The sequence below is a fragment of the Phyllobates terribilis genome, unplaced genomic scaffold (genome assembly GCF_046119375.1).
Source record: "Phyllobates terribilis strain yellow unplaced genomic scaffold, ASM4611937v1 Scaffold_5__5_contigs__length_657084704, whole genome shotgun sequence".
Lineage (NCBI taxonomy): Eukaryota > Metazoa > Chordata > Amphibia > Anura > Dendrobatidae > Phyllobates > Phyllobates terribilis.
In genome coordinates this window covers 11,865,760-11,893,157 of record NW_027362765.1, presented here as the reverse complement: position 1 = coordinate 11,893,157, position 27,398 = coordinate 11,865,760, and the positions used below count along the sequence as shown (strand labels likewise).

The following is a 27,398-nucleotide window of genomic DNA, read 5'->3' as shown; positions in this document are numbered from 1 at the left end:
GTATCGGCCCGATCCAATCCGATCCGATATTTCCTGATATCGGAAGGTATCGCTCAACACTAGTTATGAGAAATGACACAGGGAAAGAGTATTGAACTCGCTGTCTGCAATTTTTTTAATACTACATACAAAAGCCTTTGTTCGTGATGACAGCTTCAATACGCCTACTGTATGGAGAAACTAGTTGCATGCATTGCTCAGGTGTGATTTTGGCCCATTTTTCCACACAAACACTATTCAAATCCTGAAGGTCCCGTGGGCTATTTCTATGAACTCTGCGTTTTAGTTACTTCCATAAATTTTCTATTGGATTAAGGTCAAGTGATTGGCTTGGTCATTCTAGCAGCTTTATTTTTTATCTGGAACCAATTGAGAGTTTCCTTGGCTGTGTGTTTGGAATCATTTTATTGCTGAAATGTAAACCCTTAGGCTATGTTCACACACGTTGTGTTTTTTTCTGCTGCAAATCTGCTATCTTTTCTTTGGCAGGAAAACAGCTGTTTAAAAAACGCAGGTTTTGTTGCGTTTTTGCTGCATTTTTTTGACCACCCATTTCTTCCTATGGGTGAAAAAACGCAGCAAAAACGCTCGTGCGTTTTCTGCTGCAAAAACACTGAATGAGGTGACATGCTCTATTTTCCAAAAAACACAACCAAGTCACAAAATACACAGCAAAAAAAATAAAAATGTGTGAGCAGAGAATTCTGGTTTCTCATAGACTTTGTTGGTACTGCAAAATGCAGCTGAAAATTTGCATAAAAATCAGTAGCAAAATACGTTGCAAAAGCCAAAGTGTGTGAACATAGCCTTATTTCAGCTTCATCATCCTGGTAGATGGCAGCAGACTTTTATTAAGAATGTCTCAGTACATTTGTCCATTCATCCTTTTGTGACGACACAGCTTTTTTTCTTAATTATGCCAGACATACTTTCTGATGGCCAAGAGCAATATACCTTTATTTATATGTTGAATTTTTTTAAACTGTGTTCTTCTTTGGTTGCTCAACACAGACTATTGTTCAACAAATAACAATACAGAGAAAAACAAGAGCACTCACCGGTCTAAAAAATCCTCCTTTATTTCATCCATTAAAAATCCATAGCAGGGGAGTCGGTGGTACACGTTGTACTTTAATGTGTACCACCAACCCCCCTACTATGCATTTTTAACCGGTGAGTTTTTCTCCGTATTGTTACTTGTTGTACTCACTTTTTGCACTTGGAGTAGCACCCGGTCTCCCCAGGGCGAGGTGCCTCAGCTTACCTTAAACAGCAACTGATTAATGACTCTATAACAGTACTTGGTGCTGGCTTTCTCTTCTTACCAATTTACAGATTATTGTTCGCATAAACCTGGTGATTGATGAATGGCTGTTATCTACATCTTATATCAGCTCTTACAATGTACACTGCTCAAAAAAATAAAGGGAACACTCAAATAACACATCCTAGATCTGAATGAATGAAATATTCTCATTGAATACTTTGTTCTGTACAAAGTTGAACGCGCTGACAACAAAATGACACAAAAATCATCAATGGAAATCAAGTTTATTAACCAATGGAGGCCTGGATTTGGAGTCACCTCCCAAATTAAAGTGAAAAACACACTACAGGCTGATCCAACTTTGATGTAATGTCCTTTAAACAAGTCAATATGAGGCTCAGTATTGTGTGTGGCCTCCACGTGCCTGTATGACCTCCCTACAACGCCTGGGCATGCTCCTGATGAGGCTGCGGGTGGTCTCCTGTGGGATCTCCTCCCAGACCTGGACAAAAGCATCCGCCAACTCCTGGACAGTCTGTGGTGCAACGTGACGTTGGTGGATGGAGCGAGACATGATGTCCCAGATGTGCTCAATCAGATTCAGGTCTGGGGAATGGGTGGGCCAGTCCATAGCTTCAATGCCTTCATCTTGCAGGAACTGCTGACACACTCCAGCCACATGAGGTCTGGCATTGTCCTGCATTAGGAGGAACCCAGGGCCAACCGCACCAGAATATGGTTTCACAAGGGGTCTGAGGATCTCATCTCGGTACCTAATGGCAGTCAGGCTATCTCTGGTGAGCACATGGAGGGCTGTGTGGCTCTCCAAAGAAATGCCACAGAACACCAGGATTGGCAAAGTCGACACTGGCGCCCTGTGCTCTTCACAGATGAAAGCAGGTTCACACTGAGCATATGTGACAGACGTGACAGAGTCTGGAGATGCCGTGGAGAGCGATCTGCTGCCTGCAACATCCTTCAGCATGACTGGTTTGGCAGTGGGTCAGTAATGGTGTGGGGTGGCATTTCTTTGGAGGGCCGCACAGCCCTCCATGTGCTCGCCAGAGGTAGCCTGACTGCCATTAGGTACCGAGATGAGATCTTCAGATCCCCTGTGAGACCATATGCTGGTGCGGTTGGCCCTGGGTTCCTCCTAATGTAGAACAATACCAGACCTCATGTGGCTGGAATGTGTCAGCAGTTCCTGCAAGATGAAGGCATTGAAGCTATGTACTGGCCCGCCCAGACCTGAATCCAATTGAGCACATCTGGGACATCATGTCTCGCTCCATCCACCAACATCACGTTGCACCACAGACTGTCCAGGAGTTGGCAGATGCTTTTGTCCAGGTCTGGGAGGAGATCCCAGAGGAGACCATCGGCAACCTCATCAGTAGCATGCCCAGGCGTTGTAGGAAGGTCATATAGGCACGTGGAGGCCACACACAATACGGAGCCTCATTTTGACTTGTTTTAAGGACATTACATCAAAGTTGGATAACACCTGTAGTGTGTTTTTCCACTTTAATTTTGGGGATGACTCCAAGTCCAGGCCTCCATTGGTTAATAAATTTGATTTCCATTGATGATTTTTGTGTGATTTTGTTGTCAGCACATTCAACTTTGTACAGAACAAAGTATTCAATGAAAATATTTCATTTATTCAGATCTAGGATGTGTTATTTGAGTGTTTTCTTTATTTTTTTGAGCAGTGTATATTCTGCCATACAGGGACTCTGAACCAGGGCTGTGGAGTCGGTAAGCCAAACCTCCGACTCCTTAATTTCCAGGACACCGACTCCCTCATACATGGCTCATGTTCAAGTGATAAATTTACTGTAGCACAGATTCATCTCAGCTAAAAGTCTAGACCCTTAGATCAGGAATAGGACAGACATTTATAGGACATTTCATTACTTTACCAAATTCTTATAAAAAAATATTCCCCACAAACTGCATTGAACTACTGTACCAAATTTATTATATATTTTAGGAGTTGGAGTTGGTCCATTTAATGAATGTTTGCTAAGATATGTTAAATACCATTGTAGGGTGTTTGCCAGCCAACATTGGGTGGATGAGCTGTGGATATTCGAGCATTGTAAAATAATATTGCTACGGGTCTGGGTGGTGGAACCTCTGTGCTTTGGTGCAAGGAGGGACCAGAGGGGCGTGACTAAGTGCCTACTCGGCCTGACCAAGGTCGCACAACGGCTCAATCGACTCCGTGAACCAGGGAGGGACCGAGCAGGGGGACCAGGTGCCACTCTGGGACCGACCTTGTGTCAGAGCAGGTGACTCCCACAGGTCAGATGGCAGGAACTGACCCATACAGCGGATGAGCACGGCAGGAAGGCTGACAGGTGGTCTGGGTAGTTAAGCAGACAGGTTCAGCAGATAGCCAGATGGGTGCTCCGGGTAAGCAGGATGGTGGACACGGCAGGTAACTGGCATGTGCTTCCAGGTAAGCAGGCTGGCGAGCACAACTATAGACAGACTGGTGGGCTGGACTGCAGAAAGACTGGCGGGCAGAACTGAAGACAGACTGGCGGGCAGAACTGAAGACAGACTGGCAGGCAGGACTGAAGACAGACTGGCAGGCAGGACTGACAGGCAACGGGACCTGAGGGCTGAAGCAAGTGTTAGCAGACGGAACAACAACCTTGCACAGCCACCTCCATATCGGAGGAGGTGCTTTAAATAGGGGAGGTCCTCCGGCCGTTGGCCGGGGACATTTTAGGATGGCGCGAGCGGCCCCTTTAAGAGGGAGGGAGTGCGCGCGCGCCCTAAGCACAGTGCCTGGGAAGCTGCATGCAGTGCGCGCCACAGTAGCTGCAGGACGGAAGCCGGAAGACGCCGGATCAGGGACGTGGCGGTGAGGGGAATGGCGTCTCTGCCCGGCAGGGGGCAGAGACGCCGATGCTACAGTACCCCCCCTTTATGCCCGCCCTTCTTTAAGCCCGAGAGGAATTTTTTAAGAAGATGAGGGGCATGAATGTTCTCCCTGGGTTTCCAAGACCTCTCCTCCGGGCCAAATCCCTTCCAATCCACAAGAAAGAAAGTCTTTCCTCTTACCCTCTTGGTGGCCAAAATGTATCTACCTCAAAGACGTCCTCAGCGGAGACTGGAGCTGGAGAGGTACCTGGATCGTCAGAGAAGGAATTAAGGACAACAGGTTTGAGGAGGGATACATGAAAGGAGTTTGGAATCCGTAAGGTGACTGGGAGTTTCAGCTTGTAGGCCATGGTGTTGATTTGGTTCAGAACCTCGAACGGACCAATGAACCGCGGACCCAACTTATAGGAAGGTATCTTGAGACGGACATATTTGGAGGAAAGCCAGACCTTGTCTCCGGGACGGAATTGAGGCGGATCCAGACGTCTCTTATCGGCATGTCTCTTCATCCGCTTGGAGGACTGAAGAAGTGCAGATTTAGGGTCTTCCCAAATAGCAGAAAATTTGCTGACAAGAGACTCCGCGGCAGGATTGTCCACTGAAGAGGAGACGGGAAAGAGAATCCGGGGGTGTTGACCGTAGACCACAAAGAACGGGGATTTAGTAGAAGACTCACTCTCATGGTTGTTATAGGAGAACTCGGCCCAAGGCAGGAGCTCAACCCAATCGTTATGGAGGGCATTGACGAAGTGCCAGAGAAAACTGGTAAGGACCTGGTTGATACTTTCCACTTGACCATTGGATTGAGGGTGATAAGCAGAGGAAAAATCCAAGGAGACATCCAGCAGCTTGCACGCAGCTCTCCAGAAGCGTGAAGTGAACTGAACCCCGCGATCAGACACAATGTGGGGAGGGGTGAGCCGTGAAGACGGAAGATGTGATGGATGAAGTCCGTAGCCAACACAGATGCAGACGGAAGACCAGGCAGAGGAATGAAGTGGGACATTTTAGAGAAGCGGTCAGAAACCACCTAAATGACTGTACAACCGGCAGAGACAGGGAGATCCGTAATGAAGTCTATAGCTATGTGTTGCCACGGAGCGGAAGGCATGGGAAGAGGAAGGAGATGGCCGGATGGAAGGTGCCGAGGAACCTTGTTACGGGCACAGGAGGAACAAGCCGCGACAAAGTCTGCAACATCCTTGCGCAGAGAAGGCAACCAGTAATGTCGAGGGATGAGCAGAAAGGTCTTCCTCTGACCAGCACGACTGGCTAGTTTGGATGAATGGCCCCAGAGTAGAACCTTCTTACGATATGGAACTGCCACAAAGGTCTTACCGGGTGGAAGAAGAGACTGGTCAAACGGAGCCACCGTCATTACTTTGGAGGGGTCGATGATATGTAGAAGCTCCTCCTCTTGGTCAGTGGACAGGAACGAGCGGGATAAAGCATCAGCCTTAATGTTCTTGTCCCCCGGGCGGTAATGCAGAGTGAAGCAGAATCGGGCAAAGAATAGAGACCACCTGGCCTGACGTGGATTAAGTCTTTGGGCGTTTTGTAAATAGGCGAGGTTTTTGTGGTCAGTGTAGATGACCACTGGATGCAGAGCCCCCTCCAGCAGGTAACGCCACTCCTCCAGCGCCAATTTGATGACTAGCAGCTCACGATCTCCTATGGAGTAGTTGGGCTCGGATGAGGACAAGAGCGGAGAGAAGAAGCCGCAGGTTACCATTCTCCTGGACGGGAACTTCTGGGTGAGCACCGCTCCGGCTCCGGAGGAGGATGCATCAACCTCCAGGAAGAACTGCTTGTTGCAATCCGGACAGTGCAGCACAGGGGCGGAGGAGAGAGCATGTTGTAGGGAGACGAAGGCCTCGTTCGCATCGGAAGTCCATTCCCTGGGATTTGCTCCCTTACGGGTGAGCGCGGAGATACGAGCGATCCAGGAGGAGAAATGAGGGATGAAGAGGCGGTAATAATTTGCGAAGCCCAGGAATTGCAGAAACGCCTTCAACCCCTCCGGTGGGGGACACTTTAAGACGGCAGAAAACTTCTCGGGATCCATCCGCAGACGAGTCTCGGAGATAATATAGCCCAGGAACGGAAGGGAGGTCTGCTCGAAGAGGCATTTCTCAAATTTTGCATATAGGCAATTCTGCCGGAGCCGTAGCAGAACCTGATGAACATCCCTCCAGTGTGAGGGTAGATCCGGAGAGAAGACCAAGATATAATCCAGGTACACCACCACGCAAGAATACAGGAGATCACGGAAGATGCCGTTAACCAGCTCCTGGAAGACGTCTGGAGCATTACAGAGACCAAAGGGCATCACGCGGTATTCATTGTGACCGTGTTGAATGCCGTCTTCCACTCGTCTCCCTGGCGGATACAGACCAAATTGTACACCCCACGAAGATCGAGCTTGGTGGTCGAACAGCTCCGAGATGAGATGCAGGGGGTACTTATTCTTGATGGTAATCTGGTTAAGACCCCTGTAAATCAATACAGGGATGTAGTGAGCCGTCTTTCTTCTTAACAAAGAAGAATCCTGCTCCAGCCGGGGAGGTAGATTTCTGGATGAATCCCCTGGCGAGATTCTCCTCTATGTACTCAGACATGGCCCGGATCTCAGCCAGTGACAAAGGGTAGATACGCCAGTGGGGAGGAGAAGCACCAGGTACCAGGTCGATTGGGCAATCATATGGCCTATGAGGTGGAAGTGTCTCTGCCTCCTTTTTGTCGAAGGTGTCCGCATAGGACCAGTAGGGTGCCGGCAAACCAGATAGATTAGCCGAAGTAGAAGGAGGTCGAGCTGGACGAACCGGAACCAGACAGGACTCCTGGCATTCCTGCCCCCAACGGAGCACTTCACCAGATCTCCAATTCAGGACGGGTTCATGTCTCTGTAACCAGGGTAGACCAAGCAAGAGGGAGTGAGAGAGACCGGACTGCACATGAAAGTTCTTCTCTGAGTGCAGCATTCCCACCTGAAGGGTAACAGACTCTGTGATAAGCAGGATGGTCTCCGGAAGAAGTCTTCCATCCACAGAAGCGACCGCCAATGGTTCAGTCAGACATATGGTAGGAATCTGATATTGCTCCACAACAGCCTGTGAAATGAGATTCCCAGCGGCTCCATAATCCAGGTGGGCTGTCTCAAAGAAGCGGGTCTCACCACTGGAAATAGAAACAGATAGAGTCAAGGAAGGAGAGGATTTACTCTTGCCTAGGACGACCTCTCCGAACGGTCCTAGACACTGGAGTTTCCCGGCCTCACCGGGCAGGATTGGATCAGATGCTCTTTACTGCCACAGTAGAAGCAACTCCCCTCGGTTTGGCGCGTCTCCTGGCGAGACTTGACCATCTTGGTTTGGTCAATTTGCATGGGCTCAGGCGAACATGCCCGGGGAATTGATTGTTGAGAGGCAGGCTTTAGGAATACAGGAGCGAGACGGGGAAATCTTCTCTTCCGGGTAGTCTTCCTGAAAACGGATGTCAATCCAGGTAGCTAATGACACCAGGTTGTCCAGGCTGGTAGGGATGTCACGACCGGCTAGCTCATACTTGATCCGACCGGAAAGACCCTCCCAGAAGGTGGACACCAGGGCCTCGTTGTTCCAGGCAAGCTCGGATGCGAGAGTTCAGAAATGTATGCCATACTGGCCTACGGAGAGACTCCCTTGGCGGAGACGAGGCAGTAGAAGATTTTCGTTCAGGCTCAACGAAGACCTTTCGGACGGCAGCGAGGAAAGCCGGAAGATCGGACACCAGGGGATCCCTCCTTTCCCACAGAGGATTTAGCCATGCCAATGCCTCCCCGGTGAGGTGGGGCATGTTGAGCGCCACCTTGGCCCGGTCAGAGGGGAACTGACATGCCAGGAGTTCAAAGTGCAGCGTGCACTGATTTAAGACGCCCCGACATAAGACGAGGTCACCACCAAAACATGGAGGCGCAGAGAGCCGGGTGCCATAACGCCAGTAGGTTGAGGTTATGCCGCAGCGGGTGCCGCTCGGCTAGAGACGGCGGGCAGGACTGACAGGCAGCGGGACCTGAGGGCTGAAGCAAATGTTAGCACACGGAACAACAACCTTGCACAGGCACCTCCAAACTGGAGGAGGTGCTTTAAATAGGGGAAGTCCTCTGGCCATTGGCCGGGGACTTTTTAGGACGACGCGAGCAGCCTCTTTAAGAGGGAGGGAGTGCGCGCGCACAGTGCGCGAGAAGCTGCGCACAGTGGGCGCCACAGTAGCTGCAGGACGGGAGCCGGAAGACGCTGGACCAGGGCCGTGGCGGTGAGGGGAACGGCGTCTCTGCCCAGCAGGAGGCAGTGAAGGGAACAGCGGCTCTGCCCGGCAGGAGGCAGAGACGCCGATGCTACAAATATCATTTTAATTCCTGACCCTTGACCTGTGAATGATAGCTTGAAAGGACAAATGTTAACTACTACAAAAGGGTCTCTGCAACTGTTCAGGGGAGACATTACAGGATGAGAGCCTAAGGGACCACAGTCCTGGCTGGAAAGATACAGAACTGCTCCAGTGATCACTGCTGAACTCTGAGACAATGTGAAGAATCCAGGTTGAAACAATCAGGTCACTTGGCCACATATCTCACAGGACTCTAATACTGAGAGGCCAGCGGAAGGGTGAGACTGTCATTTTGCACCATCTTGTGTATTTGCTAGGACTGTTCTATGTTATTAATTGCTGGTGGTTCAATAAATTATTGCCACACTGTTTACCATCACCCTGTGTTGTCTGAGTAGTGTTCTGCCCACGGAAGACCCCGTGTCTTCACACCTTCTTTCAATTATATGAAGTTTGCCAGTGCTGTATGCTGAAAAACAGCCCCACATCATGTTGTTCCCACTTCCAAACTTCACTGTTAGTATGGTGATTTTGGGGTGATATGCAGTGCCCTTTGATCTCCAAACATAATGTGTATTATGGCATCCAAAGAGTTAAGTTTTTAGTCTCATCTGACAAAACTATATTCTTCCAGTATTTCACATTCTTGTCTAAATATTGTTGAACAAACCTAAACGCTCTTGAATATGCTTTTTGATCAGCAATGGAGTCTAGCGTGGCAAGTGTGCATACAGGCCATGGATATTGAGTGCATTACTTATAGTTTTCTTTGAAACAATTGTACCTACTGATTCCAGGTGTTTCTGTAGCTCTCAGGTAAACCTTTCTTTAGGGCAATTTTTTGAATAATTCTTTTCACTCCTCTGTCTAAAATTGTCTAAAACTTGACTGTGGCCAGTTTATGGTGAAATTATGTTCTTTCAACTAACAGATTACTGCCTCAACAGTACTCACTAAAACCTTCAGCAGTTTAGAAATTCTTCTGTTACTAATGCAATTAGTATGCTTTGCAAATATAAGGCTGCAAAGGTCTTGAGACAGCTCACTGGTTTTACCCATCAAGATGCTTCCAGTGTGGAATTCTGGTGGGAATTTCTTGTCAATAGCAACTTTAGATACACTGTATATCTACTTATAAAATTGGTGACATGTTTAATACTTATTTCACCTGCGGTGTAATAATGTGAAATATCAACTGCACATTAAATATTGCTTTTTATTGCTTTTTGGATTAAATAATTTAGTAACTGCATATAATTTTAATTATAATATACTGTATTTTTCAGAATATAAAACTCACCTAATCATAAGACACATAGAAAGTTTAGACAGCAGAAAAAAGGAAAAACATTTTTTTCTACTAATTAAATCTTAATTGATGGTGTTAAGTGTAGTACTTGCGTGTGTACTGGTGTGTGACGACAAAGGAAAATCTGGTCACTTATAGGTTGAGGGGTGTGAACTAGTCTTGATTATGCCAGAGGTACTATTCTTTTGTTTAGTAAGTCAAGGGACATGAGCCATTGTTTCATGGGAGACTGTCCAGTGCCCCTTTTTGTATGCTAATTGGTGGAATAGCTACATATTATGGATTTCATCAGCCCCTGGCGGTGTACTAGACTGAATCATTTAGAGGATAATAATGCAGTCTAATTGAACAATGAAGGAACAGCCATGAAGATCCCCCCCCCCCTCATTCTTGTAGGACATTGCCCTGCAATGGAAGCTGGCGATTATAAAAAGGGTCTGGTCCTGTCACCGGTGTGATTCCACAGGACTACAGCCTAGGAACTAAGGTTCCAACTGCTGGATTACAGAACTGCTCCACTGCCCAACAATGAGATCACAAATTAATTTGGATGATCCAGGTTGGGACAATTCGGTCACCAGGCCACATAGCTCGCTGTTATCGGTCAGCTTCCTAAGCTTGCCGCTACTTCCTCTTTGTAGATGCCCACCAAAAGAGGGGGTTTCTGGTTGGAGTAGTTGGTCAGTTGGAAGGTGCTTGAGCTACTTGGGATGTGCAGCCTCTGTGCAGGTCCAGGTACCTTCCTCTCCTGCTCTGCACCAATCAGATAAGCATAGGGCTGAAGGAGAGAGTGAACTTATCTTAGAGATGAGGAAAGACACTGTCTCAGCATTCACCACTGTCACAGGAAGCTATCTTCAGTCAATAAGATGCACTTTTTTCTTGCTAAAAGTGTGTCTTAAAGTCCAACAAATACAGTAAGTTCTAAAGTAATTTCCCTTTCTCATTTAATTGTATGACTGTCTGTTGTATGTTTTTGTACAATTTGTCAATAACATATATAGATTCTCCCCGTCTGAGTTAATTTTGATGGTCAACAAAATACAATTTTCCAATAATTAATTTTTCACACTCTTGGTATGTTAATGGCTCCCTGTGTGGGATTATTGATGGTTAAAGGGGTTGTCTAAGTAGTGGACAAAATTTTTACATGTTTTATCCTGTTAAAATAAAAACAATTCTTGACAGGAGAATTTCACCTTTTACCATATGAGATAGGAGATCATCTGAATTCCGGAGTAAAACTCTGTTTATTTTGTTTGTTAAAGAGACAACAAGTGAGATGCTCAGCAGGCTGTCTGACACTAATACATTTTGATAATATTTACATAGGCAATGCAAAATATAGACAATCAGATATGAGAGGCAGTTAAAACTAGTTCTTGCTGCAGACTATAGATATTTTAAGCATACTGTGTTTCAAAAGATAAGGTTAGGCTATGTGCCCACAATGCAGAAATGAAGCAGAAAATTTCTGCATCATTTCTGCATCTCCCTGGCAGAAAAAACGCATGCGGATTGTACATGCGTTTTTCCTGCGGAATACATGCGGATTCACATGCCTTTCCACATGCGTTTCCGCATGCGGATTGACAAGCGCTTTCCAAGCGATTTTAGCATCACCTGGAAAGTGCTTGACAACTAGGGCACACTATATAAATCCATGCAACCGGCATGGATTTATATAGTGTGACCGTAAGAATGTTTAAAAATAAAAAAATAAAGCTATACTTACCCTCCGATGGCCCGGCGTGTGCTGCCGCGTTCGTTCCTGGCTTGTTCCTGGCTGCCGGGATATCGCGAGACACTGCACTGAAGGACCTGCGGTCACATGACTGTGACTTCACCGAAGGTCCTTCAGTCTTGCATTGCACGCAAGCAGAGGGAAGGAGACCGGGGGCCGTCGGAAGGTGAATATAATCTTATTTTTTATTTTATTCTTGTTTTCACAGCTTTTTAATGGTACCTGGGTGTGGAGGAGAGTCTCATCTTCTCCACACTCGGGTACCATCCGCACATTAGAACGCGCCAATAACGCAAGTACAAATGCAGTCTTGCGGTATTGGCACGTTCTAATGCAAGTCAATGGCGGCGAAAACGCTGCGTTTCCGCAAAATTAATGGACATGCTGCGGATTTTTGAGCGCAGCATAAACGCTGCGGAAAAATCTGCAGCATGGGCACAGCACATGCGGATTATCATTGGGGAACATTGCTGCCCTTCTACCAAGCCCTTTTAATGCGTTTCCGCAGCTGCAAAAACGCTGCGGAAACGCATTAAAAACGCATCGTGTGCACACAGCCTAACTGTCTACACATATCTCAGAATGTCAGTTGTTTCTAACCGCAAAGATAACATCTGTCTACTTTTCAGTCATGCTATGATCTTTTGATAAACCTATATTTATAATAACCTATATTTAACTAAGGTTTCAAATCTCTATTAATAAACACAATAAATATATACATAATGGATAAATGATATTCTCATAACACAAATTAGTGTAACAATTATGATAATGTATGTAAAGCGCTGTGGAATATGATGGCGCTATATAAAAATAATGATTATTATTACAATCCTCCCAGCTGTATCAGCACTTGTGTTCCCGGGGCGCATGTTAAGTTGTTATGCCATGTGAGCCCTGCGCCCAATCATTGCTAGCATCACTTTTAACAATGACAAAGATGAGGAATGACAAAGGGTTGTCCTAAAAGTGGACAACTCATTTAAAAGGATACAATTTTCAGTTAAAACATTTCCAACATTCTGAACACGAAAAAGGCTTCTTCCCTGTGTGAATTCTTTGGTGACTAGAAAGAGATGATTTCTTAACAAAACATTTTCAACATTCTAAACTTTTATGGGATGGAAAATACACGGCCAGAAAAAAAAATGCAGTTAAACAATTCTTTTGAGAACACTGCTATTAGAAATGGAAATAAAGAACAAAAACAACAAATTCTGAATGAAAATAGAAGAGCAAGAGAAACTGACTACAAACTAAAATGTGTCTATACAAATACACAGAGCATGCATGAGAAGCAAGGAGAATTGAAGTTGCTAACAAAGGAAGAAAGATATGATGTCATAGACATCACTGAAACTTGGTGGGATGATACACATGATTGGAATACAGTGAGGACTCAGACTTTAAGGTTTGACTTCAGAAAGGCAGATTTTAATGGACTCAGAAAGGTTCAATGACTGGATGTTCTAAAAGACAGAAATGTCCAAGGAGGGGAGATTTTGCTAAATGAAATTCTCACTGCACAGTAACAATCCCAAAAAGAAGGAAGAATTGGAAGCATTTAAAGAGACCAGGATGGATATACACAGAACTGAAACACTTGTAAAAAGGAAAAAATAAGTGTATATTGAATGGAAAGAGGGGGGCATATTTAAAGAAGAATGTAATGCTGTTTGCAGGTAATGCAGGGCAAGCATTAGAAGAGTTAAAGCCAGTAATGAAGTGAGGCTTGCAAGGGAGACCAAAAGCAGTAAAAGTGGATATTGGGGGGATGTCAAAAGCAAAAGAAAAGTCAGATGCTATAGAATTTTTACAGGATGAACAGGGTGAATTGGTAAAAAATTATGTTGAGAAGGCTGAACTTTTAAATTCCTATTTTGTATATGTCTTATTTAAGAAAAAAATTGTAACATCAACTGATCTTCATGGTGCAATTGAAGAACTACAAGAATCGACATTGTCTATAAACAGAGAGATGGTAAGTGTGAAGACCTGAGGGTCTTCCATGGGCATAATACTACTCAGACAAGTAAGGGTGAGGGTAAAACAGTGTGGCAATATTTTATTGAACCACTAAACAGACAATAAACATATAGAACAGTCCGAGAAAGTATCCGAGATGTTGCAAAATTACAGTCTCACCCTTCCGCTGGCCTGTCGAGAATAGAGCAGCTGCGACTTTGGGATTTCCAGGGCCAACTACCTCAACTAGTGGCCCCTCACTTTTGGCAGATCCCCACAGAGAGGAGGTAGCGGCAAGCTTAGGAAGCTGACAGTCCATCCAGGTACAAGGCCAGTAGACCTGAGGGTCCCACCCTGGCCTCTCCGAGTTTCCATTGGGCCAGATGACCGGCTGGTACCAATCTGGCTTCTCCGAATGTCTCCATGGGTTACAGGCGATGGAGGGTCCCACCTGGCAACCCCAAACGATATACCCAGGGGGCCAGGTGACCTCATTGTCCCAACCCTGATCCCCAAATGTATCCATGAATTCTCTGATGGTCAATGGAGCAGATCTGTATCCTTCCAGTCAGAACTGTATACTTTTAGGCTGGAAACCTGTAGAATCCAAATCTGTATCTCTCTGGATGGAGCCATGCTATCCATCTTCTGTCTTGAGGAATGTCTCTCTTATTCTCCTTGGTTCTCTTTGCAGCAGCATAGAAAACCCTTTTTATATTTACATATGTGGCTAAGGTCATCAGACACAAGTTTGGGGGGAAGGTGCAGGGCTCACTCAGGTCTCATTGTTTGAGCTAATCCCCCTGCTCTTGTAAATAAACTAGCTAGGTTAGTACAATATGCAATTAGCATAGTAACAAACATCATTGTTTCCAAACACTGAGTCACTGTCCTTCTCGACCAGCCCTCACTCTAAACAAACTCTCTCCTCTCCAGTCCATTCTGAATGCAGCAGCCAGGGTCGTATTTCTATCAGGCCGCTTCACTGACGCCTCTACTCTGTGCCAGTCATTAAACTGGTTACCCATTTACTACAGAATACAATAAAAACTCATCTCTCTCACCCACAAAGCTCTGCACAGTTCTGCACTGCCTTATATCTCTTCCCTCATTTCTGTCTATCACCCTTCCCGTGCCCCCCGTTCTGTAACTGATCTAAGACTAACATCCTCCTTAATACGAACTTCACTTAATCCGTCTCCAAGAGTTCTGTCATGCTGCACCAGTTCTCTGGAATGCACTACCTCAAACGATTCAACTAATATCTAGTCCCCATGTTTTTAAATGTGCTTTAAAAACACATCTGTTTAGACAAGCCTATCATCTCAACTCACTAACCTAACCCTCCCTTTCCCTCCTAAATGTTCATCTTAATCTGCACCTGCCTATTCATCTGTCTCCACATCCTCCATGCACCCAATGGCACACAGTAACTGCACTTAGATACTGATACTGGCTGATGACCATGTTCTACCTATTGTGTCCCCCTATTTCCATATAGATTGTAAGCTTGCGAGCAGGGCCCTCACTCCTCATATGACTGTTGAAATGTGATACATTGTATTGTTTTTATTGTCTGTACATGTCCCTACTTAATTGTAAAGTGCTGTGGAATATGTTGGCGCTATATAAATAAAAGTTATTATTATTAGCCAAAGAAACACACACATTCAAAAGTCAACAAAGATAATAGTGTATTTCTCCTGGCTTAACAAATCTACACGTCTGGCTGATTAAGATTAGAAGCTGTGGTCCAGATAAATTACATCCTAGATTATTAAAGAGTTAGCAGAGTAAATTGCAGAACCACTAGCCAGAATCTTTGAAAAATCCTGTAGGAGACATCCGAGAAGATTGGAGAAGGGCAAATGTTGTTCCTATCTTTAAAAAAGGAAAGAAGATGGAGCCTGGAAATTACAAGCCAGTGAGCCTTACTTCTATACCAGGAAAGATCTTTGAACAAATAATTAAACTGTTATGATCTGCTACCAGAACTAAGGAAAGAAAGGGAATCTGTCCCTAAGACTAAGTCGATTCCCTACGATGCAGCGGGCAACCTGTTCCTTGTGAACAGACCCGCCTTCATCCTCAGCTAGTCTGAACGCAGACCTATAGAGTAAAGGGAGGGGTCCCTAAAAGAACTAGGGACTGGGACAAAATTGGACACCTCCTAGCAGAAGTTGTAGCGGAGCAAAAAGACAAACAGACAAAAAGTACTTAGAGATCCAAAGGACCAAACGAACTAGAGAGATAGGTACAAAAGCACCTGGCTAGATAGAGAGTCAAAATAAAACTGAAGTCCAGCAAAGCCAGAAGGGTGGAGCTGGAATAAATAGGCAGCAGGTCACGTGACCACAAAATAGAAAAAACTAACAGGAAGGTTCTAACATAAACAGCACGTATGCAAGTACTTGAATAAAAATACAATAATTTTACCAGAGCCAGCATGGATTTGTGTCAAACAAGTTATGCCAGACTAATCTAATTCCCTATTATGATGAAATCACTGAGTGGCTGGATCAGGAAAATGTGGTAGATATAGTAAATCTCGACTGCAGCAAACCATTTGATAAAGTATCTCATACTATCCTTATTGAAAAAATGACCAAGTATGAGATTGACAAGGCTACGGTTAGGTGGATTCATAACGGGCTCAGTGATCGTAAGCAAAGAGTGGTAATAAATGATTGGTCATCCAATTGGAAGAGTGTTTCAAGTGGGGTACCACAAGGCTCTGTCCTGGCCCCAATGTTGTTCAACATTTTTATAAATGATCTAGATAAGGGAACTGAAGGTAAAGTAATCAAATTTGCAGATGATGCAAAACTAGGAGGGATAGCGAACACTAAAGAAGACAGAGAAAGGATTCTGAAGCATCTAGATAAGTTTGAACAATGGGCAGCGACTAATAAAATTGTAATTAACAGGGAGAAATGCAAGATTCTACATCTGGGCAAGAAAAAGGAAAATTACAGTTACAGAATGGGAGGAGCAGCCCTTTTTTAACACTTGAGTCAACAGTGTGCTGCAGCAGCAAAAAAGGCAAATACAGTTCTGGGATGTATTAAAAGAAGCATAGAGTCTAGATCAGGTGAAGTAGTTATCACTCTGTACTCCTCCTTGGTCAGGCCTTATCTGGAAAATAGTGTCCAGTTCTGGGAACCGCATTTTAAAAAGGACATTGAAAAACTGGAGCAAGTTCAAAGAAAAGCGACCAAAATGGTGAGAGGACTGCAAACCATGTCCTATGAGGAAAGGTTAAAGGATTTGGGAATGTTAAGCTAGAAAAAATGAAGGCTAAGACGAGTCTTAAAAGCGGTCTACAAATATCTGAAGGGATGTCACAGTGTAGCAGGAACATCCTTACACTCATTTGCACATGGAAACATGAGAAGCAATGGAATGAAACTGAAAGGGAGAGGATACAGACTAGATATTAGAAAAAAACATTTTGACAGTGAGGGTGTTCAATGAGTGGAACAGGCTGCCACAAAAGGTGGTGAGCTCTCCTTCAGTGGAAGTCTTCAAACAGTGTCTGGACAGGCATCTCTCTGAGCTGGTTTGATAAATTCTGCAATGATCAGGAGGCTGGACACGATGACTCTGGACGCCCCTTCCAACTCTAACATTCTATGATTCTATGAACAGGAAAAAGGCTTTTTCCCTGTGTGGGTCCTCTGGTGTCTAACAAAATGCGATTTCTGGTTAAAACATTTCCCGCATTCTAAACATGAAAAAGGCTTCTCTCCTGTGTGGGTTCTCTGGTGTATAACAAGATTCCATTTCTGGATAAAACATTTCCCACATTCTGAACATGAAAAAAGCTTCTTCCCTGTGTGGGTTCTCTGGTGCTTAACAAAATCTGATTTGTCGTTAAAGCATGTCCCACATTCTGAACATGGAAAAGACTTCTTCCCTGTGTGAGTTCTCTGGTGGCTATCAAGATGCACTTTCTGGTTAAAACATTTTCCACATTCTGAACAAGAAAAAGGCTTTTCCCCTGTGTGGGTTCTCTGGTGCTTAATGAAATCTGACTTGTGGTTAAAACGTTTCCCACACTCTGAACATGAAAAAGGCTTCTCCCCTGTGTGAGTTCTCTGGTGACTAACAAGGTGTGATTTGCATACAAAACATTTCCCACATTCTGAACATGAAAAAGGCTTCTCTCCTGTGTGAGTCCTCTGGTGACTAACAAGGTGTGATTTGCATACAAAACATTTCCCACATTCTGAACATGAAAAGGGCTTCTCCCCTGTGTGGGTTCTCTGGTGCTTAACGTAATCTGACTTCTGGTTAAAGCTTTTCCCACACTCTGAACATGAAAATGGCTTCTCCCCTGTGTGAGTTCTCTGGTGACTAGCAAGGTGGGATTTGCATACAAAACATTTCCCACATTCCGAACATGAAAAAGGCTTCTCTCCTGTGTGAGTTCTCTGGTGACTAACAAGGTATAATTTGCATACAAAACATTTCCCACATTCTGAACATGAAAAAGGCTTCTCCCCTGTGTGGGTTCTCTGGTGACTAACCAAATCTGATTTCTGGTTAAAACATTTCCCACATTCTGAACAGGAAAAAGGCTTCTCCCCCGTGTGGGTTCTCTGGTGCTTAACCAAAGCTGATTTTTGGTTAAAACATTTCCCACATTCTAAACAGTAAAAAGGCTTCTCCCCTGTGTGGGTTCTCTGGTGATTCACCAAAACTGATTTATGGTTAAAACATTTCCCACATTCTGAACATGAAAAAGGCTTCTCCCCTGTGTGAGTTCTCTGGTGTATAACAAGATTCCATTTCTGGATAAAATATTTCCCACATTCTGAACATGAAAATGGCTTCTCCCCTGAGTGAGTTCTCTGGTGCCTAACAAGATCTGATTTCTGGTTAAAACATTTCTCACAACTGGAACAAGAAAATCTATTCTTCAGTGTGTGATTTTTTTGATGTTTAAGAAAATTAAGGGGAAAGAGGGGATAACTATTTCCATATTCTGAACATAAAAATGACTTCTTTGCTTTGGGAGCAGTTCGATTTTTAATGCTTATTTTGTGACTTTGAATTTCCTTAGTAGTCGGTAATGAATCAGAAGATAGGACCTGTTTCAAAGGATCAGATGACAGATCTTTGCTGTGTAGGGATGATGGGATATCTGGAGTAATGGCATTCACTTCAGTTGTATCCTGTGTGATATCAAGATCATCTGATTTAAAAATTGAACACGATGTCAGCTGTTCCTCTGATCTCTTGGTACAGTCATCTGCTAAGAATAAAACCAATTGTTATTTTTTAATAAAATATCCTTGAATTTTATATTTTTGAATATTTCTACTTAAATTGTCCATAGAAATGGCAAGTTATGTAAAAATATTGTATTATTCAACAAGACAATGACAGTTCACAGTCAAATAGACTGTGCCCAACCCACATTTAGCATCCATGTATTTGGCATTGATATAGTGAGAAGAACCCACTTAATTTACGGTGTGTGTCTCCTGGAGCACAATCTGGGCATTATGTGTTGGGCAATAAAATGGCAGATTTGCTATTTTCAATCTCCAACATCCACGGCGTGCTAAATTCCGGAAAGTGGCTGTGAAGTAAAAATCGTCACTACTCTATGGGGTTTTCTACCATTTTGTCATATTAGAACTTCTGCAATTGGTGGGTCCCATTTTCTTTGGGATCAGCTCCTGTGACGTCTGCTTCTCGCAGCAGGAGTCACCTTATTCATTCTGCAGGCGGCGTTGGTGATGGAGGAGATATCAGAATCAAAAGCTCTGGCTCTGTCCAGCCCCTAAGATTAGGGTGCCTGGGACCTGTAGTACCATCCAGTTTTGCAGTATGGGTGTGTGTGCTGTCCAGCTGAAGTAATCTGCTCCCTACTTCAGCCAATGGGAAAGCACCGCACCATACTAAAGCTGGAAGCATATTGCTGGAAGCTACCAGATGCAGCCTTGTTCCCCTCTGGTTCAGTCCTCTGTGCTCTGCTCCCCGCTTGTGTATTTGTTTCCCGTTGTGACCCCGGCACGTTTGCTGACTACTCTTGTGTCTATTGATTTTGTATTTTCTCTGCCCTCCTGATATTGATCCGTCTACTTGATTATTCTCCTTCCCATCTCACTCCACAGAACAGCAGGTAGCACCGTGACCCAAGCCTAGAGGTCTCTAAGTAAGTCCAGATCCATATGGAAGGGTTAAAAAAGTTAAAGGCTGATGGGCAAAACTGTGACCATAGCCAATAACACAACTACTGAAATGATGAAGCTGAACTGTATTCTTCAGAGAATAATAAAGAGTAACTAGTGGTGAAACCTCTCTGGGGTAATTAGAGTATGGGGCTCGGTGGCTCTTGGAAATCTAAAGTATCGTAAGGGCCAATATTTTCTATCAGACAAGTTTCAAGAAGATAAATTAGACATTTAAAGAGAACTTTTTATAATAGTGCAGAGATGAGGCGTCTTATATTTAGATCTCGGGCATTTGGAAGAAGTAATGGAGACCTTTTTATAAAGACTACTAGGGAGTTACAGACTCACATAAGTGAGGCAGGCCGATCCCACCACAATCAAACTATCATACAGAGTGAACCTGTTAAAAAAAAGACATAAAAAAATATGTTACATCCCCAACAACAATGTATGTATGAGGGGAGAGCTCCAACACTAAACTGGAGTTGCACTCATTTATGATGGACCATTGGAGCTACTATGAGTCCTAACCAGGAGAGTAGAGAAAGTATTAGCACCCCCATTTCAGGAGAGATTGTGCAGCAATCTGAATTCCTTAGGATTGAAAACATAATGGAATTTGTGACGTGAAGTGAATCCATGAAACCAGGACTTGAGCCATGCCAACACATCTCCTGCAGGCGGGAATAAATGTATATTACAGCCATCAGCCACGCACAGCTTAGAGATATATCATGGCACAGGTGTAATGTTTTCTGTATAGTTTATCACAATCCTGTTTGAAGTTAGTTGGGTTAAAAAGAAATTGAAAAGTCAGGATAAAGGGAAACTCTGTTGTTATTGTGCAGAAATCCGTTCTTGGCCTTCACTGCACATTTAATGTTGTCGATCATAGAAGTGAAGTTTGGCCAGAAAGACTGGACCTGGTCTTGTAGGGACCATATGGGCACATTCAGCAACACAGAAGGGAGAGAAGGTAGATTCTTCCAATAAGATATCAGGAATCTAGGAAGCCAACAGCATCATTACCCTCCGCTTTCTCTTACAGGCACATCATAATATTTTTCTTCAAGTGATTTTCTAACTTGTCAGCACATTCTACGTACGCTGTAATTTGGCTTTGTAGATAACAGATATGGTCAGGTATGGGTCAGCGTCTTCTAATCCCAGGGGGTAGGTGGATCCTCCACGTTGTAAGTTCTATAGAAAAGGGCTTTCAATTCCTAAAATCATTTGAACAATTTTTGGTGGGTGAGAATGTTGTGGTCTAGCGGCAAAATGGTAATCACACAATTGTGATATGGCAGGACTACACCACCAATAAAGCAGCCACAGCCGCTGACTGAGAAGAATCTGTGACTTCTCTGCATTTAGTGGTTACTACTCACTTTGGTGGTTACCTGTAGGAATCTCCTCTTTACACCGCTCATCACCCCTCACATATGTCTCTGTAGTATTAATATGGGTCAGATCTTCATCCTGAAAAAAATATTGTAAAAGTCACAGCCAGATGGAGAAGTCACATCTATGATCAGCTCTAATCCTGCCATCTCCACCATTCTCATTACACAAGTATATAACATATAATACTGGTGGATAAAACAAGACTGAGCACAAGACCTTCACAGCCGTCTACACATCATATGGGAGATCTTATAACAATTTCTCTCCATCTACCTGCTGATCCTGAGGATCATTGGGATCTTCTTGTTTACAGTCCTGCGGAAGAAGAGGATGGGGACATCTCCCTGGTAATGTCCTCTTACTGGATAAAACTGGAGGAAACACATACAGGGGCTGAATTCATTCTTTGCATACAGATAAATATAGGTCGTGTGTATTTAGTCCTGTCTATTACCTGGTGATGTGAGGGGCTGGGGAACCTCCATCATGATGTCCTTGTACAGATCTTTGTGTCCTTCTAAATACTCCCACTCCTCCATGGAGAAATAGACAGTGACATCCTGACACCTTATAGGAACCTGACACATACAATGATACCGTCATCGCCCCGATCCTTTCATAGCATTACTGTATAATGTCCCAGCATTCCCAGCAGTGTCACCTCTCCAGTCAGCAGCTCAATCATCTTGTAGGTGAGTTCTACGATCTTCTGGTCATTGATGTCCTCATGCATCAGGGGGAGAGATGGAGGTCCAGTGATTGGGCTCTGGGGTCTTTCCCATCCCTCAGACACAGGGTCCTGACAGCGCTCACTAGAGGTCTTCTTCACTACTGTGTAATCCTGGTTATGGATAGACACATTAATAAATCTCACTACACATATTTCCAGAGTCCTCACCTCTCCAGTTCTGTCCATCTGTTATTCCCATAGATAAGAATGATGTAATGTGACGTCATCAGAATCTCTCACCTCTCCAGTAAGCCGGAAGAGGATCTCTAGGGTGAGGTGTAATATCTTCTCAGCCATCTTGTCTCTGTCCTTATCCATCTTTAATGGGTAAATCAGGAAAATTCTCTTATATAGAAGATCTTCACTGAGAGGATTCGATATTGTAGAGACCTCAATGAGAAGAAGAGACGATATAACATCATAAAAATCCTGTGTAATAATACAATTACTGGAGATAATAAGGGTAAACACGAGGAGATTTATTATTTACAGTATTTAGCTTTAATCTTTACATCTACTAATAAAACCTATATATTTTAGGCCACAGACAACAAGCAATTTCTTCCTCAGAGTCTGCATCTGAATACGTTTCTCCAAGACACATCTTCCATAACGCTAATTTTCGGCTCATTTACGTACACTGAAATTGGTCATTAGCAATACAGCAGGAGATATTCATTACACGTGATATGAGAAATAACTACTTTATGATGAGGACGACATCTTCATCTTCTACTACGGGTCTAGAAACATACTTGGCCAAAGTCTGTCACTGACTACATTGCCACCAGCCGTCTATATGAATGTTTCCCGTCTTCCCCGGACTGTAATCTATCACATTAGATCTCATGTCTGATTCACACACAGAAGTTTGAGGCTTTTATAAAAGCTTGTTTATAAGAACACCAAGACGGGTTATTTGATGCCAATATCTCCATGTACAGTGTCTTTTTTCTCTGGAAATATTTTATTTTTTACATTCTTCCATATAGTATATAAAAAAACACTAAAAAAACCCAGGTGTTAAAATTTTACAAAAGAAAATTGGGGATGCAGGTACGGCAGGAACATAGTGTGGTGTGGGAATCAAAAAAAGGGCACCGTACAGCATGAAGAATGGGGATAAGTGAGGATATATTATCTAGTGCTTTGGGTGGTAGCATATCGTATGGGCGTGTGGTGGTTGTTGTTTCTTTCCCGTTTTTGTTGTTTGTTTTGTTTCTTACCTTTATGTAATGTGTGTGTATTGGTTCTGACATTCGTGATCTTGTTGTCATGTGACCATCATTATATAAGGAAAACCCAAGGGACATGACGCCGGCTTATAAAAGACGTCCGGTCCTGCATTGTGGCGACAGGAGAGTGTTCACACCACAATTCCCTTTCCATGAAAGGCTGCTTGTACCGACAGCTGATGGATCTCACGTCACAGACCTGACAGGATCGTCTGGATTGTTTCATAAGTAGTGTTGAGCATTCCGATACTGAAATATCGGGCATCGGCCGATATTCGCGGTATCGGAATTCCGATACTTAATTCCGATACTTTTACAATATCGAATACCGGAATCGGAAGTTCCCATAATGCCTGCGCTCTGCGGTTTCTCTGAAGGGTGACAAGCTGGATGGCAGCGCTCAGCTGCGATCCAGCCTGTCATCAGAATGCCATCCCAGCATGGGAGAATTCTCCTGATTGTTTAAAAGCCGGCGCGCGGTAAAAAGCCGCCGGCTTTTAAACAATCACACAACCCCATACTGCTTCCCCGCAGCCTCCCACCCCGATCCTCCGCTCCCCTCGCCACCTCCCATCCCGATCGTAAGTTAGGACCGGGCGGGGAGCGCAGCACCAAGGAGCGGGGAGCGAAGGACCCGGGCGGGGAAGCCGGCAGTGAAAAGACTTCACCGCCGGCTTTCCCGTTCTGTGCTGCGCTTTCCCGCCGGTTATTTCAAATGAACAGCTGCGGTATCAGGTGATGCCGATCAGCTGTTCATTTGAAGTCGCCGCGGTGCCCTCAGAGGGTTCATGTGAGTTCATGCTTGACTGCATTGCATGAACTCACATGAACTTTCCCACGGTCGCACAGGTCAGCCTCACCTCCCAGACCCGTCATGATTGGTGTGTGTGGGTGTCTGTGCGGGTGTGCGCGGTGTCTGTGCGGTGTCTGCGGGATGTGTGCGGGTGTGTGCGTGAAGGCAGACATAGGCCGATGTGACACTACTACTCCCATCGGCCTATGTCTGTCCCCCGTCCACTCCTGCCAGCAGGATCAGCTCGATGGGAGCAGTAGTTCCCATCAGCCTGATCCTGCTATATAAATTGCCCTACTGTGTCCCCAATAAATTTTAAATACATGTCATTGGTGGCCAGTGGTTGACTACAATAAATTAGTTCATACATTACCTGTCCCCGCCGATCGCCACCTAAAATAAAGTAAAAAATAAAAAACTACACCTATACTCACCTAGACACCCAATTCCCCGAAGCCATCGATCTCCTGTAATAAAATATAAAATAATAAACCACAACCTTATCCTTACCCCTCCGTAGTAGTCCACGAGTGTCTCACGAAGATCTCCAGTTCAGAGCAGCCACATAGAATGTGACCGCTCTGAACCGCTGCCGCCGCTAGAATGACTGGGCCGTAAAGCAGCCCCGTCATTGCATAAGCGGGTTCACCGGAGTTCAGGCAGCGCTGCTCCGGTCAACTCCTTTACGGCCCTGCTGTATCGTGAGAAATTCCCACGGTACAGCAGTGCCGTAAAGGAGGTCTCCGGAGCTGCGCTGCCTGAATGCACTCCGGTGACCTCAGTCAGTGGCTCCCGCTGCCGGGAGCGGACGTGTTCCCGGCAGCGTGAGCTTACAGCAGCCATGCACAGCTGTCACCATCTCCAGATGTGACAGCTGTGCATGGGAGATCAGCGCAGGAACGTGGACAGGTAACTATTTTTTTTAGTAAACTAAGAATTTAATAAAATTGTGTGTTTTATTTCAAATAAATTATTTTTTTCTGGGTGTAGTGTGTTCTTTTTAACACTTTGTAGGTTAGTAATGGGGGTGTCTTATAGACGCCCATCATTACTAACCTGGGCTTCATGGCAGCTGGCGTTGACATGAACCCCAGCCCTATTACCCCCTGCCACCGCACCAGGGCAGCGTGGAAGAGCGAGGCTAAGTGCCAGAATTGGCGCATCCTATGGATGCGCCATTTCTGGGGCGGCTGACGGCTGGTGTTTCTAGCCTGGGAGGGGGCCAATATTTATGGCACCCTTCCTGGGCTATTAATATCAGCCCCCAGCTGTCTGCCTAGCCTTTGCTAGCTATTAAAATAGGGGGGACCCCACGTCATTTTTTTGGGGGGGTTCCCCATTTTAATAGCTAGTAAAGGCTAGGTATTCAGCTGGGGGCTGATATTAGTAGTCTGGGAAGCTCCGTGGGTATTACCCCCTTCCCAGGCTTCAAACATCTTCCCCAGCTGTCTGCTTAACCTCCGCTAGAGACTAAAATTAAGGGGAACCCCACGCCAATTTTTTTTTAAATAAATCCTTTATTTTAACACTAAATGACAAGTACAGTAATCAACACTATCACTGTACTTCATATATATGTGACTGACATGTTTCTATCTATCTAATCTATGTGTGAAGCTCTATTCCTTCTATTCTAAATTGTCGGGTACAGATGCTGAATTGCCGGCCGGCTTTTTTAAAGAGACGGTGCATGAAAACACTATTATTTTTTTATATAAATCCTTTACACTAAATGACAAGTACAGTAATCAACACTATCACTGTACTTCATATATATGTGACTGGCATGTTTCTATCTATCTAATCTATGTGTGAAGCTCTATTCTTTCTGTTGTAAATTGTCGGGTACCGGTGTATGCGCTGATGAATTGCCGGCTTTTCGCATAATACATTCTACATTATTCTTAGTTGTTTTACTTCATGTAGAATTAACCTACAAGGAAAGAAAGGGTTTATTTTCATTCCGATATTAGTGTCCCATTGACTTGCATTGGTTTCCGGTATCGGAATCGGCGATATCCGATACTTTTTGAGTATCGGTCCGATCCAATCCGATACGATATTTCCTGATATCGGAAGGTATCGCTCAACACTATTCATAAGACTTACAGGAGGAAGCGGTCTAGAAAGCAGAAGATCCAGCAAATATCTGCCACATATTCCTGCAAATCCCCCGAATGTCATCACTAGAATCTACATTACTGTGCTGGAACTAGGAGAGTAATAATGGCGTTGTGTGAGGACTTCTCTGGGCTTCTGTCCTTCATCCTGCAGTCGTCTGAATGGATCTAATGTGGACGGGAACCAGCTAATCCGCATTTTGCCCACAGCTGTTACCTCACTGTTCACACCACACAGACCCCAAAAGAGTCTCCGTGCTGAAGGGGTTAATGCCCCCTGCACCCAGTAATGGGGAATCTCCACATACCTCCACCTGCAGAGCCGCCACCACATATATGGCTGCTCTGTGTGCACAGGACCTGTGATGAGGTCACAGGAGGGGAGGAGTCAGGGGTCACATGATCAGGGGCCTCAGTGGATACAGGACTCTGCTGTGCTGGTTGTCATGGTGCTGGATGAGCTGAAGTTTATGTGTGGGGTCAGGAGGGGTTTACAGTGTGGATGTAGCAGAGCCGCGTGTGTACGAGGTGTACGGAGCAGAGCCGCATGTGTACGAGGTGTACGGAGCAGAGCCGTGTGTGTACGAGGTGTACGGAGCGGAGCCGCGTGTGTACGAGGTGTACGGAGCGGAGCCGCGTGTGTACGAGGTGTACGGAGCGGAGCCGCGTGTGTACGAGGTGTACGGAGCGGAGCCGCGTGTGTACGAGGTGTACGGAGCGGAGCCGCGTGTGTACGAGGTGTACGGAGCGTAGCCGCGTGTGTACGAGGTGTACGGAGCGGAGCCGCGTGTGTACGAGGTGTACGGAGCGTAGCCGAGTGAGTACGAGGTGTGCGGAGCGTAGCCGCGTGTGTACGAGGTGTACGGAGCGGAGCCGCGTGTGTACGAGGTGTACGGAGCGGAGCCGCGCGTGTACGAGGTGTACGGAGCGGAGCCGCGCGTGTACGAGGTGTACGGAGCGGAGCCGCGCGTGTACGAGGTGTACGGAGCGGAGCCGCGCGTGTACGAGGTGTACGGAGCGGAGCCGCCCGTGTACGAGGTGTACGGAGTGGAGCCTTGTGTGTACGAGGTGTACGGAGCGGAGCTGTGTGTGTACGAGGTGTACGGAGCGGAGCAGCGCGTGTACGAGGTGTACGGAGCGGAGCCGCGCGTGTACAAGGTGTACAGAGCCGAGCCACGTGTGACGAGGTGTACGGAGCGGAGCCGCGTGTGTACGAGGTGTACGGAGTGGAGCCGCGCGTGTACGAGGTGTACAGAGCCGAGCCGCGCGTGTACGAGGTGTACAGAGCCGAGCCACGTGCGACGAGGTGTACGGAGCGGAGCCATGTGTGTACGAGGTGTACGGGGCGGAGCCGCGTGTGTACGAGGTGTACGGAGCGGA

General features: G+C 45.3%; 1 protein-coding gene and 1 long non-coding RNA gene across 2 annotated transcripts in view; one reads left to right on the top strand and one right to left on the bottom strand.

Annotated features, from left to right (window-relative positions):
* Window positions 1-27,398, top strand: part of LOC141270600 (uncharacterized) — a 472,756-nt gene that overhangs the window by 132,926 nt on the left and 312,432 nt on the right. The window lies entirely within an intron of this gene.
* The window catches only part of LOC141270594 (uncharacterized), a 52,817-nt gene continuing 37,946 nt past the window's right edge, over window positions 12,528-27,398 (bottom strand). The window contains exons 5-10 of the mRNA XM_073680675.1: window positions 22,111-22,260; window positions 21,802-21,981; window positions 21,595-21,718; window positions 21,414-21,511; window positions 21,125-21,215; window positions 12,528-18,805 (exon numbers count right to left, since the gene is read on the bottom strand). Coding sequence (XP_073536776.1) covers window positions 17,190-18,805; window positions 21,125-21,215; window positions 21,414-21,511; window positions 21,595-21,718; window positions 21,802-21,981; window positions 22,111-22,260 — 2,259 coding nt within the window. The 3' untranslated portion in view covers window positions 12,528-17,189. The remainder of the gene's footprint in view (window positions 18,806-21,124; window positions 21,216-21,413; window positions 21,512-21,594; window positions 21,719-21,801; window positions 21,982-22,110; window positions 22,261-27,398) is intronic.